The sequence below is a fragment of the Xenopus tropicalis genome, chromosome 1 (assembly GCF_000004195.4).
Source record: "Xenopus tropicalis strain Nigerian chromosome 1, UCB_Xtro_10.0, whole genome shotgun sequence".
Taxonomy (NCBI): Eukaryota; Metazoa; Chordata; class Amphibia; order Anura; family Pipidae; genus Xenopus; species Xenopus tropicalis.
This window is the reverse complement of record NC_030677.2, coordinates 114,011,285-114,027,226: the sequence shown is the minus strand read 5'-3', so window position 1 is coordinate 114,027,226 and position 15,942 is coordinate 114,011,285. Positions and strand designations below refer to the sequence as shown.

The following is a 15,942-nucleotide window of genomic DNA, read 5'->3' as shown; positions in this document are numbered from 1 at the left end:
GTAGCAACCAGTTAGGGCTTTGCTTTAAATTTTCCAACTTGGAGTAGAAAAATCAAATTGCTAATTGGTTGCTAGTGGCAACTGCACTTTGACAAAACATTGACAAAGCATCAGCAAAATCTCTAAATATTGCCATCCATGCAGAATTGTTTTCAGTTTCACCAGCAAGGTTTCTATTCAACAGCTTGTATGTTTCATGACTCTTTCCTCTTTGAATAAATGAACTATTATTTTAATTCCAGCATTGGCAAGGTAACCTACCTTGAAAAACAGCACAATAATGATAAATATTTTGTGCTCCATGAATGGTTCCTAATGTCTGCTGATCTGTAGGTGCAAACAATTTAACACGATCATCCTTACTCCCAGCTTCAATATAACAGCTTGAGTCCCTGAGTTGCAATCATAGCAGTGGTGTCCAGTCCCTAAGCTGCTACATATTTGCTGCAGTTGTAACATATTAATGTGGCTTGTAACCACTGAATGTGAAACATTATCAATCCTAACAAACACAGCGTTTTTGATTTTAACTTTTCCAGTTTCCCCTTGTACGTTATTTTAACCGACTTTTAGGGGCACATTTACTTTCTCACGAACGGGCCGAATGCGTCCGATTGCGTTTTTTTCGTAATGATCGGTATTTGGCGATTTTTCGGTAAATTGACGCGACTTTTTCGTTGCCATTCCGAATGTTGTGCAAAATCTGGCGATTTTTTTGTAGCGTTACTACTTGCGCGAAAAGTCCCGACTTTTTCGTAGCCTTCGCGCCGAGTACGAAAGATTCGGATTCATTCAAGCTTCAGTATGGTGACTTTTCTTGGGCCAGGTTGGAGCTGCAGGGTGCCATTGAGTCCTATGGGAGGCTTCCAAAATTATGCTAAGTCTGAAAGTTTCGCCCGCCGCTTACGAGCGCTCAATACGAAAAAGTCGTGACAAGATACGAGCGAATGGTAATGGCTATGAAAAACTTGCGTTTTTTCGCGCAAATCGTATTGGTAACAAAAAAGTCGCGACAATTTCCGAAAAGTCGTAAAGGCGCCGAAAAAATCTCAAAAAATATGAAAAAGTTGCAAAATGTTCGTTTTCCAATCGGAATTTTTCCAATTCGGATTCGTGGGTTAGTAAATGTGCCCCTTAGAGTGATCTAAATAAAAATGGATTTTATTGTTCCTTTGATGGTGTGCCTTGATTAAATGTGTGCTTTTTGTTTTCAATAAAAATAGTCCTTGAACATAGGCATTGATGATAAAAATGGGTCATCATTAGCAAATGGTGCTGTACTGAGGACTCTGTTGAATTGGCACAGTACCAGTGAGACAATTTCAGGTAGAAGACATGCAGGTTTAAGCCATACATACCCAGATTTCTGTTTTCAATATAGCTGATTTCAGCCATACTATTCAACCATTTAGGTATGTAGGCCAGCTCAGGGGACTGTTTTGAAAGTGCAAACTGCAATTCTGTCAGACTGTAAATGGTCTGTTATGTTATGGAATGAACAGAACAATGGGAAAGTGGTCTGTGGGCTGATGATTCCATATAGACTGACCAGTGTATGGACATCTATACAATGAATAGTTGCTTCTCACTATCCAGATTCAGAGCTGTCTACGTATTTTCAGGGACTGAGAAGTATTGCTATGAAATTGTTGCTTGGAGTTTTAAGACAAATAAGTCTCATCTGTGACTTGTTTGTGTGCATGTCCACAAACAGGTTAACTGGCTGCATCTTGATAGACTTTCTCACAGGGAATGTTCCCTTCTCTCACTAGCCTTAGCTATTTGTTGCCTCAGAGGCACATGGCTAAACTATGAAAAGCCCATGATTTGGCTACCTTATCATTTGGCTGCCATTGGGAGAGCACCACCTCAACATGACAATGCAGTCTATGCCCAATGGGATTTTCGCCCCCTCAGATAGATATTTGGTCTTCCAGATAAGCTGCTAAATCTGAAGGGGTTGAATAACCAGTTTAAATTTGCCAGCTTTAGGCAATACATAAAGCACTTTAAATATTGATGTTCTGGCTGCTCTAGAGTTACAGAGCCACAAAAAAACAGAAGGTTTTACTGCTCCGGAAGAAGTGCTGATATTTTAATTAGTGGTGCTGCACAAGCAAAATTATCCTTTCAACAAATACATTAGTGTGGGGTTTTTTTTTTGTTTTTTTTACTGAACTCAAAGAAAATGATTGTAGAAAAGCCAGTATCTCTTTGCCACCTTGAGCTGAGGAACACATTTCACACCCCTTTAAACGCCCTCTATAATCAATACATTTGACATTAGATCTGTTTTCAGGCTTTTCAATAGAGCTTTCTGTAATGCATTCTGTCACAGATGTTGCCTGTAGCCTTGTAAACCTGACAGTGGCAGAGTCATTTTAAAACCTTGTGGCATCAGCTGGAGCTTAGTAAGTAGTTTGACAGCCCCCCAACCCTTCCCCAGGTGAATGGAAAGGTTTAAAGGTCTCTTCATGAATAGATGGAATCAAGTGTAAAGGGAGTTAAAGGGTTATTTGTCTTCTTTTTCATCAGAAACAAAGGAGCTGCAAGAAGTGGGGGCAGCCATGTGGTGTGAATGCTCTATTTGTGCCTCAGACAGTGATAAATGGAATTCTGGAGCGAGAGAGAAAGATACACAAATGAATGGAGAATGGAAATCTGGAGAAGAAAGCAATATAAAAGTGCAAAGTGTGGGGCTATTCCACAAACGGGCCTCAAAGCAGTGGATGGGATTCCATTCTGAAGACCAATTAAAAATTAATTGTTGGAAGAGAAAGGTTGCTGGACCAGACATCCTAAACAGCTAGATGCTGTGCTGGGCCATTTATATCTCTTGCCAGTGCTGACAGTGGGACAGGGTGCAAAGTGTGACAAATATTGCAGTTTGCAACCGTTTTTTGTTCTTTGTACCCTGACCCACTGTCATTAAATGAACCTTAGTGTGATTTTGATTTTTGGGTGTTACACAGGGGCTTTTGTCTGATACGTGTAATTGACTTTTCTACACAATCCAAAACAGCCTGTCTCCATAAAGCAGTCTGAAATTTTTTTAAGGAATTACAAATATATTTGGAAAGTTGGGAAAGCCTAACATAGGTAACTTGTAAAAAAAAGTATGTACATAAAGAAACACAGACACCCTTTTATGAATTGGACTAGCTGGCACTAGGCCACTACTATCTATATTCAATCTATCATTGCAGGGACAAAAGCATTACATGTTGGCGCTGCCAGTCCTACAGAAGGAATTAATCCCTATGTCATCTTTTATTGCTGCAGGAACTGTCAAAGGCAAAGCTTTACATCCTTTTACTTTATTGGGGAGGACACACGATGCCATTCAAAAATATTCTGATGCAGTTTCATTGAATATACTGTATATAGCAACTGCAGCAAAAATGCCTTCTGTCAACACCCTAAGAAAATGTAACACTAATGCTGATGCTAAAAAGATTGTTTGATGATCTGATTATTCATGATGTTAGTCCTTATGAATCCTAACACAAACCAGTCTCTGCAGCATTAACATATGTAAAGGGTGAGTAATGCCACAAATTGCTTTGGATGGAGATATCTGGAATAAGGGATGTGAAAACCCACCAGTTAGATTCTTGCTCTTATTAGCAGATAATAACAGAGGAGAAGTCTGTTGTGAATGGGAAACATAAAATGGAAAGTGAGTCTACTATGAACAGCAAAAGCTTTCATGTGAGACAGACACACACATAGAACATATGTTTTACACCAAATGTGTAACAAACCCAAGTCCTATCTAGACTAGTAGCTTTAAATTAGAGTAAATCACTGTCCTCTGAATATCATTTTGTAAAAGACATGTGGAGGTCTGAACTCTCTTGATGAAAATGAAGTATTTGATTTGGAATTACTAAACAAAACCCTTATTAAATCTATAGCAGGCTCTGAATGGGCTCGCTGGGCCTCATTAACAGAATACTGCTGAAACATTTTCCTTCTTGCTTTGGCAGAGGGCAATGAATATGCACAGTTACCATAGAAACAAGACTGCCACGGTCACTTAGTTGTATGGAAGATTTTGTGAGATTGTTAACCATTTTCCTTATTTGAAAGCAAATAGTTTCTTGGGACAGTACACAACTATTTTATACATTTTTGCCATTTTTTGTAACTAAGGTCTTATGCATATTGAATTTTAATCACACCGTGAAAATTAATGGCCCCAGAAAATCATAAGTTTAATTACAGTATTATCGTTTTATCTTCCAGTGGATGAAACCAAATAAATACTGCTATGCTGTGTGCTGCTAGGCTGTCACCTTTAATACCCAGGGCACCTATGTTTATTACGCTTGTAATGTAGAGGAGTAATATATGAGAATCAGTGTTTATATTGTCAGGTAAAAAAATATATATCTTTACAATATTTACTAAGTCCTCCTTTCCTGTCTCTTGTGCTGTTGTACTGAGTAATAATATCAGAACAAAGCAGACAGGAGATTGAACACTCAGCGGATTGATGTTCGCCTCTCATATACTACAAAGACTAGAATTACCTTGTGTGCTTGTGTGATCTTCAATCATCCATAGGGAACTATCTTCATCTAATCCACTTCCCAAGTCTTTTTCATGAAATGATGCCTCTTCTATTTCAGGTGCTTCTGTGTTTCCTAGGTACCCTAATAGTGAGTCTAAGGTGGAATAGTCCTCTTTCTGAGATGGTGACAAGGAAACATGCCCATGGTGGTCTGTTTCATCTACAGAAGGTACAGCTGTAGGGGAGGTTTGCTTACTGTATTTATTATTTAGTATCGATGACCACCCAGCAGATTCTAATGGTGTTGTATTTGACCAAACAATAGTAGGAGAAATTGGTGTTCCAAAAGCATCTTCCTCCAAGTTGTTTCTCTCAGTAATTACTCTAGGAAATGAGTCACTAGTTGTCTGTGCAAGCTTAATGGTGTTCTCTGCAGCTGTACTCAAGCTATGTGTCTTGTCTACTAACTCTTGTATATACTCATCAGCTGCAACTGTATTATTGGAATCTTGTGTCGAGATTGGTTTTGTCTGATTTGTAAATTCTGAATTATTCTGGCCCCTGTCTGGGCTGAGCTGTAAAGCACTGACAGAAGTTTGATGATCAAGCAAATTATAAGCAACAGCTTTCTCGTTTCTAGGGTTTACAGTGGCCATAATAAGTTCCACTCTCTCTGTAGTGGGTGTAAGTTTCTGTAGGTTATCTGAGTTCATTGTCATGTCTGTAGTGAATGGAAATGATGGCTTTGACAAGGCTTTATCTATTCTCCATCCTTCTGACTCAGTGTTCTGTATACTATTCATGTTGATCAAATACTGAGTTGTCATTTCTGCTGTTTTCACTTTTTCCTCTGGGGGATAGCTGTCATTATCAGGCGGATGCACTGTGTTTAGCATGCCAGGTTCCTGTTTCCTAAAGGCACTGTCAGTAATACTTGCATCTGAGACATTAAGCTCCTTAGAGATAACCTCCTTTGTTTCTAATTGAGCCATTATTTTTTTGAAAGTGGATGCCAGCTTAGCAGAGAAGGTCCTTTCTTTGCCTTGTCTTTCTTGGAAACTAGGATATTGCTCCCCATTCTCATGTGGCTTAATTGCTCTGTCCCTTATAATGGATTTTGCTTCAATATTGGGATGGTCTACAGTTGGGAAATAAAAGTCATCAGAGATCTGGGTTACAACAGAAGGTTTGGGTAATGATTGGTTAAGCAGGCTATTCTCATCTTTTTCCTTTGAATCTCCAGAAAAACTCTCAATATTTTCTGTTGTTGGCAGAATCTCAGTTTTGGATGTATTATTAACAATCATTTTCTCAGTTCCACCATAACCACCATTTTGTGCCTTTTCATCAACAAAAGAGTTCTTGCTCATGTTTTCTGGGTTTCTCCAAGTATTTTTCAGTCTGGAACTTGTAGTACTTTGAAAAGAATTACCATCCACCCCTGGAACAGTGACAGCCTGTGGAAGATCTTGAACGTCAACAGAAGACATGTGATTTTCCCCAAGCATTGCCCTGTAGTAGATTTCCAGCTGTCCGTTGCCCATTGGGTCCATTGTAGTTGGTGGATATTTGCTGTATATTACAGTAAATTCTTGCTGTCCAGGCTCATTATTATCATCATTAGCATCTGAATGAGTTGCAAATAATGTCCGGCTGTTCATTTCCTTGTCTTCTCGCTGTTCATTCAGCCCTGTGACATAAAGGACAGAGGAGTTAGGTTTGGAAGCAAGAACTGGATCATCTCACCTAGAACAAGCAGCTAATTTAGAAAATATTCATTTTGAAACTATTACTGCTTATTTTCTTTAAAGTAGAAACCCTTACCTAGTCAAATGTAAGCCTTACATTCTATTACATTTTCTTTTTTGCTCAAGCTTGTTTGAAATTTTTGCTACACGTGAAGCTTCCACCTGTGCTAACTAGCTGAATTAATAGCTACTTCTACAAATTAGTTCACTAGTTTAGAACATAAATTTCTTGCACACGACTGCTCTATAATTTCTTCTTGTGCTTTACTGCACCACTTAAGACATAGAACTCTGAAACATACAACTCCTAGACATTTGCTAATGCACAATGTAACCTGCTGATATTTTTATGGTTTATGTATCTCTTCAAATAGCTTGGTCAAACGCCAGTAGCACTGCATTGTCTCATTGTCTTCGAAGACTGCATTCAGGCCATCAGCAATTATCATAGTGTATGATGCTGAATTTTGTAACTTTTATTTTGCTATGTCATATCCAAACAGAGCTGAAGAAAATAATTTTGCTTGGGGATGGGATTCTTTTCATTTTAAAATATTTGTAATGCAGTAAATTTAACACAAAAAAAATCAGATTGCATTGTTAATATTTTGTTAAGATGAGCTAAAATTTCTACCCATAATATACTAATCTAAGTTAACTACTGACAGTTATAAGTTACTACAACTGATGCACAATTTCACTGTTTATAAATAAGTCTCTCTCTATCATAGTGTACCTCTCTTGAGCCCCAATCAATAATGGAAGCACTCATAACCATTTTAGCGCAAACAACAACCTCCAGGAACTTATATTACCAAAAATGCAATGTAATACATGGTACAGTTCAATTTCCTTATCTCAATAATTAAAATGTGTACCACCCAGGAATCTTATATCCTTTCCTATTCTAAGGACATACGCCTTGTGGTTGGAAAAAGTAGAGGTAAATGATGGAATGCTGAGATTTGAACTGCATTACAACTGCAATAGATTATAATTTATAAGATTTATTTATAAAATAGATCACTCATGGGACTTGAGAAATGGTGAAAATTTTTTTTTAAAAAATCGAACTTTCCTCATTGAGGGAAAGAGTTTAAAGGATTAAAACCACTGTGTACAAAGGCTGCTTGTTTGCCCTGAGGAAGGTCATTACTACTGAATACTGACTGAAACATTGGGCTAATCTAAATAAAAACCCTGTGAGTATAGTACTTTGCTCAATATATGTTAACATTATTTTCTGGCACTTATTTTGTTCAGTATAGGTTAATAATATTATTATATTCTGGCACTTGATTTTTTTAAATTGGTGCATGGCAGTAAGGAAACTATGGAACGTTTTACATTTTTTTTACAACATATATATATATTAAAACTGCCAAACAAAATACATGCTTGTCCAAAGGGCAAAAAAGGCTACCTTTGGTAGCTTATATATAAAATCCCTCATATTTGGCTCATTATGAATTACATTGTATTGTGTTACAGTGCCTGTGAATTCATTATTCACCTAGTTACATTAGGAGGCGCAAAGAAAATAATTTCATTGGCTGTAAGTGGTGGTGCTCTCACCTTTGCCATGATGAATCTTATAGCTACAGGGCTGTAGTAACTAAACACTCATATATCTGTTCCTTCAACGCTGATTGATGAAGGTTAAGGCCAGACTCGTATACACTGTATTCCTACAAAAATGGAAGCAAGTCCATCTTCCTGACACTAATTTCAAGCCTGGATGCCTCTATGCCCTCTTTCAATATCCACCCCTCCTCTTTGTTTGATGAGTGGTCTACATTTAATCAATGACTACTCCTCTATAACAAAGAGATTAGTCAGATGTGTTTATTAAAAAAGCTGTCAACGTTTCTGTCCCAAAGCCAGATGTTCCTCAAGGGAATATTAATTCTGACTTTAGCCTAAAGCACTTGCTTAAAAACTTGCCACAATGACTAGTAATCTTAATTATTAAAGATTTTATTCTCAGTAAGGCATTTTTCAGGAGGAAGATGACGGTTTCAGCTCAGCAGCGTGTTAGCATGTGAGATTGAGTAAAAAACGCAGTAAATATTATACAGCCAATTGTGTATTACAAAGCAAACTGTAGTGTATAAACCTGAGACCATATCCCTTTATGTGAGCTCCCCATGCTGTCATACTGCAAACTGTGCTTGGCAGCATGTGAAGCACATCACGTTAACACACATCAGTGGATATGATAATATTTGTCACATTTAGAAGTAACAAAATATGTGACTTTTATTCAAGCCATGTAGCAGGCTGCTGTTGCAGACAGAATTAATTCCAGGGAGAGAGCTGCAGAAACCAGAAAGAACGTACCAGTGTGGGGTGGGCCACCAGCATCATTAGGTAAACACGGAACTGTGGAAAGTTCATTATTGGAAGCCTGCACTGTAATCAAGACTGTGATTTTATTGCTAAATGAAGCTTGTAACAAGTGATAAAGGCAGTTTATGTGTGCACAGTTGGAACCTGAGGAACTGAGCATCTCACTATGTACATAAATATATGGGTACTGCCTTTGAGATTTATCCATGCAATACTTTTTTTAGGTCTCTTCCAAATCCTTACAATCAATTGCTATATCAATCATTACATTATTTAATTTACTCTGTCACTGTTACCCCTGTATGTGCTGGTAGTAAGAACCCCCATTGGAACCACTCCCTCTCACTTCTGTTAGCTCCTCCTATGTCATACAGTCCCTCCTTAAAACAAATGTTTTTCTTTGTTTAATCCCAGTAGTTTATACACAATTCAGATATTGCCAATAGTGATGAGCTAATCTAGCTCCACAAAGCCAATGGACATGCAAAATAACATTGCAGTTTAGGCATTTATAGCTCTGCAATATTGCATACATTGCCCTACTATGCTAGAGAGGCTCCTTTTCACTATGCTACAACTGTTCATCATATTAAAAAATGCTCCTGCTTCTTCCAAACATGTCTCCTAGACAGCATCTTGGGAGCGAGGGATTCAATTAATTTGGTTGATGTAAAAGGCAATGAGTGAATAATAATAAATATAAATTCTTTCTAGCACAAAAGACTGCATTTTTTTTTCCACTGAAACAAAATACATGACTAAATTCTAGTGTGGATTTGTGAAAATTTTCACAGCAAAACTGTACCAGGTGAAACATTTTGCTCATCCCTAATGAACCTTTTGTGAGGAACAAATCCGACACAAGGTTCACAGTACATGGCCTATTGAACCCTATTGCCTTTACTATTTCTTCTTACAGTCATTTAGTTATTTAATTGTAGGTTTCTCACCCTAACATTTTTTTCTGCAGCAAACAACACAAAGACAGATTTGACAGATTTCAGCTGGCCTCAAAGGGGTTGTTCACCTTCAATTTAACTTTTAGTATGATGTAGAGAGTGCTATTCTGGCGATTTGCAATTGGTCTTCATTTTTTATTATTTGTAGTTTTTGAATTATTTAGATTTTTGGGCATATTGTTCGAAACATCCGCTCATTTAAGGACCTCTCCAAACGAGCAGATCTTACAGTGTGTGGCCAACTTTACTGGCTGATTCAAGCTTTGCATTCCACCACAGTCAAAAGGCATGGCTAAGTTAAGAAAACAGGCTAGTAACCCATTTATATATCAAAAACCATAAGAAAAAAAGTTAATAACACCTTGTTGTAAAAAAAGTATTTAGAATCCTTTATAATTTATATTTATATCAATTACAACTCTTCTTTAATGCTCTGGGCAACTGGCGACAACAACATTCATATTCAAAAATTATGCTGTGTTGTTATTTACATAAACATTTACATGTTCATTTTGTCTGTGATTGAGAAAATTCATTATCTTGCCGTCAAACAGTAATATTTGTAGTTGAAATTGAAAGCTGAATATTTTTCTACCATGGCTTTTGGGGACAGTTTATAAGTTTGTATCAAACAAAATATACCATTGAAAAATTGATTCTGAGGGGCTTCAATTGAGTTTTCGTGTGATACAAGTTTTTCTTATCAGTTTCAATCTAGCCCATCATAGATATTGCTTTTCTCTGAGAGGGGCCTAAAGTCAGAAAGGTGGGCTTACATTTACTAACAATGGTGCATGTAGACAGTTTTGCTAATTACAGCATGTGACTTTCTTTTCTGGAATCTACACTGTAAGGCCATGAAATAGCAGCAAACTTAAAGACATATAGTTGCCTTTACAAAACACAGATTTATTTGAAGGCTCTTACTTGTCTTTTTGCCTGTGGTGCCATCAGCTTCATTAAAAACAGATTGTGACTCCGATGTATGAAGAGCCGATCTTTGAAATGCCTCTGTAGTAAGATCAACATTGTTCTTCTGCATTTTATCATAGACAGAATGGATCTGTGTATCACCTTTTTCCTCTTTATAATTCATATTTTCTTCTTTTTCCTGTAGCCCGCGGATATTCTGGTTACTTGAGCCTGTATCTCCGGGAAGCCTTATTTTACTGCTTTGGTCGGGCTCCTTAAATAGACTGGATTGGTGTGATGTTATATTATTTTGTAAAGACATTTTAGAAAGATATATTGAAGGTTCAGATGTTTCAGGTATGGCTGATGTTGCAGCTTCATTAAAAGTGTCTGTTTCTTTGAACAATGAATCCTTGTCACCTAAATTCCATGTTAAATGCAAAGAGTTTCTGTCATCCTCAGGAAAAGGCCTGGGTTCATTTACTAAGGCTTGCTCATCCACAGAATAGTCAATACCTGGAAGCTCTTCTTTTGAATCTGCCACTGGTTGCTCAAGAAAATCCCTCCATGTGTGTTCCCTTGATTTTAACTCTCTGTCCACTACATTTAAGGACCAGTCTTCCTCTCTGACCCTGGAAGCAGAAGGCTGTCTAGATTTATCCCTCAAGGGATCACTAAATGATTTTGTCTCTCCTGTTTCTTGAGTTTTTGTTTCCGTCTCTTGTGTTCCCCAGAAAGTTAATGCTTCTGGCCTTAAAGAAAGTAAGCGATCACCTTCCATTGGTTCTCTGGTAACAGTCTGTAGCTGCTCTTCTTTGGACGAAGGCTGAAGGAACTGCTTTGGAGGCAAAACATTGATCTCTTTTGCAATTTCTTTTGAGCTTCCAAGTATTCGTGGATAACTGCCTTCCATTTGAAAAAACCCATGTGTTGTTGTAGATATTAAACTGTCAGTAGAAGGCAAGACATTATTAAATTCCGATTCTTTTGTCTGCCCTGACTCTTGACTTTGAAGCTCTGGATTTATCAGCCTGCGGTCTTCTTGCAGCATGAAGGCTGGTCCTTGTTGTTTATTTCCCAGTAGGGTGGGGGCTGTTGCTTGAAGAGCTGTTGAAAGGCAACATGTCAAAAGGATAAATTAGAATCCTATCATGCTGAACGGAAAGAAAAAAACAGCAAATATTTTGAAATTGAAAGAACTAGATTTATCAGCAGACAGAAAATTACATGAAAAATGTTAATATGATTAGCATACAAATTTGCCAGTATTTGACAACTGACTGCTCAACACATTTCTATTTAATAGGAATCATACCACCTAATAACAGAATATCATATACCAGTATTCTGAAATCTCTCTTAAGGGAAAATGTGTGTGTTTGGAGTAAAAAGAGAATATGAAGGATTTGTTTCAACTAAATAGTTGCACCAAAGTTCTGGCGGACAGAGCAAAAACAAGGCACTTTCAAGAGAGTATTCTTATTAAATACATTTTATTTCCATAGTTTTAATGCATAAACCAAACTGGTCTGTGTCCTGAGTATTTCGAAAAGCTAAAAATATCCCTGTTGTGGGGTCTCCCCTTTACCCGTCACCAAATACATATGTCATCAGTGACCAGCGACCCACCTCCTAGATCAATCCACATTGCTCAAATTCTTCATGTGGAATTTTGAACTGATCCCTTCATAATATAGTAGATACTGTAAGCAGAACAGGTGGATACTAACTGCTTATCGTGAATCAAAAATTGAAGGTCTGAGTGAGAGTTGTATTATTCATCTCAGATGAAGGTTACCGATTGCAAATTGCAGCATATGTGAGGGTTTAAACTGAATATGGAGAGAGATCTAGGGGCTTAAAAATAATTACATATGAGTGATCAGGCCAAATGAACGAGCCTAGGAGAAAGAAATTGATTCATTTCAGTCAATACGTTTGTCCTGAGTAATCCATTCCAATAAATATATGATAGAAGCCCTAATCAGGTAAATGATTATGACCTTGTAGAAAAATAGAGTACGGATGAAAATAATGGAATAATATGCAAATCTTAGCAACTATTTCTATTGTGACCATTCTCTGTCTCTGTCATCTTTAGTCAGAGGATATTTAATAATTTGATCGTAACCTGCAAAAACAATTTACAAGTTCCTTAGTATCATGTGATTGTCCTTGTGATTTTTAAGTTTCGAATTTGGTTGGGACAGGCACTTAGATTTGGCTGAATGCAATTTCTGCTGAAAAAGGTTTGGATATGGCCTAATTCTATACTGAACCCGAGATTTGTCGCATCTCTACTAAAACAATCTTTTCTCTGTTTTTAGGCCCAAGCCACCTGCAGCTGTTCCCATGCCAACACCTTCACTTATTTTCTGTGCTAAGACAGGGGTAATGGTGGATGCTTCAACAGCGCTCTCTACAGTAGAAGAGTCAGATTTCTGGTTAATAAAAATCAATTTGCAGAACTTACAGTATAGTGACCTTGTGCTATCCTGCATATTGTGCCTTGGGAAAAAACACATTTATTGATTAAGTACCTCCAATTCTGGGAGAATTGTGTTTGGTTTCACCAAAACTGTATCTATGCAATATTGCCTGAGCAAATCATTCTCTACCTGTGGACTTGACAGACACCTATCTTTACAATCGTGGTTAGGCTCCTTGCTGCTGCTGCAGATATGAACATTTCTATGCACATCATTACCTTTAGAAATCTGCTTTAGGTTTGTTAACTTATTCTGCCAACAATCAATGAGCTTTATGGTGTAGGAAAAAGACATGTTCTGTCGAATCTCAATTAGCTTGAACAATCACAGAAGAACTGCATATTATAGAAAAAAAGTTACCTACCTGGATAAATATTGTCTAATCTAGGCTGTTTATTGGTTTATTCATTTTAACCAAAAAAGTGCACTGTAAATATTGCTATTTCTGGTCACAATTTAAAGTTTTAAAACTAATGTAGGGATATAGAAAAATTATTGTGGTAAAAAATGCATATCTAAATGACATATAGATATTTTTAAGTCATTTATAATTTATTGTTCAATAATATGGATAGCACTAATGCATATAACAAAATTAATTTTATTGCTGTAGTTTTAATGTTTGTTTCTAGATCCACTGCCAAGAAGCCAAAAGTGATAAAGCTGTACAACTGCTGACTTGCTACTTATTCTGTAGGATAATGAGAGCTTTAATAGTAAACTTACAACATTTAATATATAAATATAATTTGTCAAAAGTGTTTGTTATTAATTTGGGAAATAAAAATTGAGAATTATAGAAAATTGCACACGAAATCAGCCTTTCCTATAAAAGAACTAGATAGACAAATAGACACACTGACATTCACTACCAACGCCACCCAACACTCACAAAAGTTTACTCTTCCCTTACTTGCTTTTAAGGAAAGAAGGACCACTGAGACTTAAACATTTAAAACCAGTATATCCAAGCTGTGATACAGTCCATAATGGGTGGTCTGGACAGGGGGTGGTGATGGGGGACCAACAATAAGGGCAGTTATGATTATATTGAGGTTGATTATTTATTTGCATACTATAGCAATGTGAATTTTATAAAATATGTCTATTTGTATAGTTGCACCACTGAAGGTAATCGTGTGTATGACTGTAAGAGGGCGTATGTAAGTTTGAGTGCCTCATTCTTCAGCTGCTGATTTGGATTGAAAGTTCTAAGTATTAGGCTTTTTGAATTACCAATTATCTATTATCTGGGTACAACATCAGTGCATCCTTAGCATTGGAACCTTTGGTAGCTACCTGATAATGCAGGTGCTGTCATGGCCACTTTGGTTATGACAGACTAGCAACAGTGGGAATAGTTGTAGATATCACAAATGATATGCTGCTAGCAACAGTTTCAGCTGCAGCTCTAGCATGGACAGCCCCACTGAGAATACCACACATTAAAATATTATTATACTCTATTAAGTGTATTTATTAAGCTGCTATAATAGGAATCACATACATGAGTGAGAGGGATTTTGTTGCAGTGAACTTTGGTAAAGGTCCAAGCATAAGCACTTTTTGCAAACTAGCTATGCCTAAGGCATTTTATAGCATGCAGTAGCTATTAATCTCATTGCCTCTGTACTGGAGCAGAGACCTGACCTTTTGACTTAACCATCTACATTTTTTATTAGCCATTCACAAAATGACTGACTAATCTCTCATTATGTACCCAAACAAAGCTCTCTAGGCGAGGGTTAGAAAGGTCTTTAGATCTCGATAGTATTTAACTAATGTCATAAGTCTATGGCAGGGTTGGAATAAAGTGCCATCTGCCAGTCCACTGATGCACATTTGGTAGGGGTCAGGGGTGTATAGAATGTACAAATATACCATATATTTGCAGAATTTTAATTGAAAGAAATCCCAAGTATGCACAATACAGAACAAAATATTAATACACCTCATCCTCAATTCTAATACCAAAAAAAGTGGCAAAAGAAAACCACATTATCTTTCCCCCCTCTTACATAGGCACGGAGAGTTTGGATGCTACTTAGAACACATGTAACTTTCTTAAAGACTAACTGCCCCTAAATGTTCCAAAAAAATGTATTTACCTGCTGTAGCTTTATAAATATGCTACGTACACCTTTTTTTTTAATAATCAGCCCTGTAGCATCAGCTTATATGATAGGTAAACCCTTATTTTCTGCTTGATGATTTGCAATAACCCCTAATGTAAGCTTCTTTACAGCTTTACAGAGCACTCTGAGCATGTGCAGTTTTACTGGCACTTCTGACAAATCCAAGATGGGGAGATCCTGTGAATACTTTGAAATCCTGAATCATTACTGTTATAGAGATGCTGGACCTCTAGGCTACTGCAGTAAGTTCAGTTTATAAAATATGGTATTTTAGCCATATTCTTTTTTAGGGTTTAGTTATCTTTTTAACTTCAAAGGTTTTCAAAGCACATGTGGACTTAATTAAAGGTAAACTATACCATCACATATTGCAGGTCTCTTTAAAAATATATCACATTTAGTTGTCCATATTCGGGGGGGGTGCTAGGCAGGTACCTCTTTTGCTAATTTCCAGTTGCTTTCCCCCTCCACAGCATCAGTGTGCCTTGAATGCTGCGCTCCCCCCTCTATGGTGTTCCCACGTGGGTGTACTTTTGTGCACGCACATGGGGCGGGGAGGAGAGAGGGAAGCAGTGGGGGTGAGGTGGCTGGATGGGTCGCCTAGGGTGCCCAGCCAGCTTGGCCCGCTTCTGCTCATATATTCATTTAAAATAGGCTATTAATTAAAAATATATTTTTCTATGTGCCATTGGATAAGCCCAAATAGCCCCAAACTGCCATTCACATGAGGGACTGTGTTCACCCACAAATGAAGGGCAAACATACATGCTAGTTTACATCAGCCAATGATTGATCAGAACTTTGTATTGTATTTCCAAACTTCCTTCTATTACA

General features: G+C 37.3%; 1 protein-coding gene across 2 annotated transcripts in view; it reads right to left on the bottom strand.

The window, feature by feature from the left end:
• The window catches only part of ncan (neurocan), a 90,817-nt gene that overhangs the window by 26,752 nt on the left and 48,123 nt on the right, over window positions 1–15,942 (bottom strand). For both annotated transcript variants that reach the window (XM_012954667.2, XM_002936332.3), the window contains 2 exons: window positions 10,500–11,591; window positions 4,536–6,206 (listed from right to left, as the gene is read on the bottom strand). In XM_012954667.2, the coding sequence (XP_012810121.1) occupies window positions 4,536–6,206; window positions 10,500–11,591 (2,763 nt within the window). The remainder of the gene's footprint in view (window positions 1–4,535; window positions 6,207–10,499; window positions 11,592–15,942) is intronic.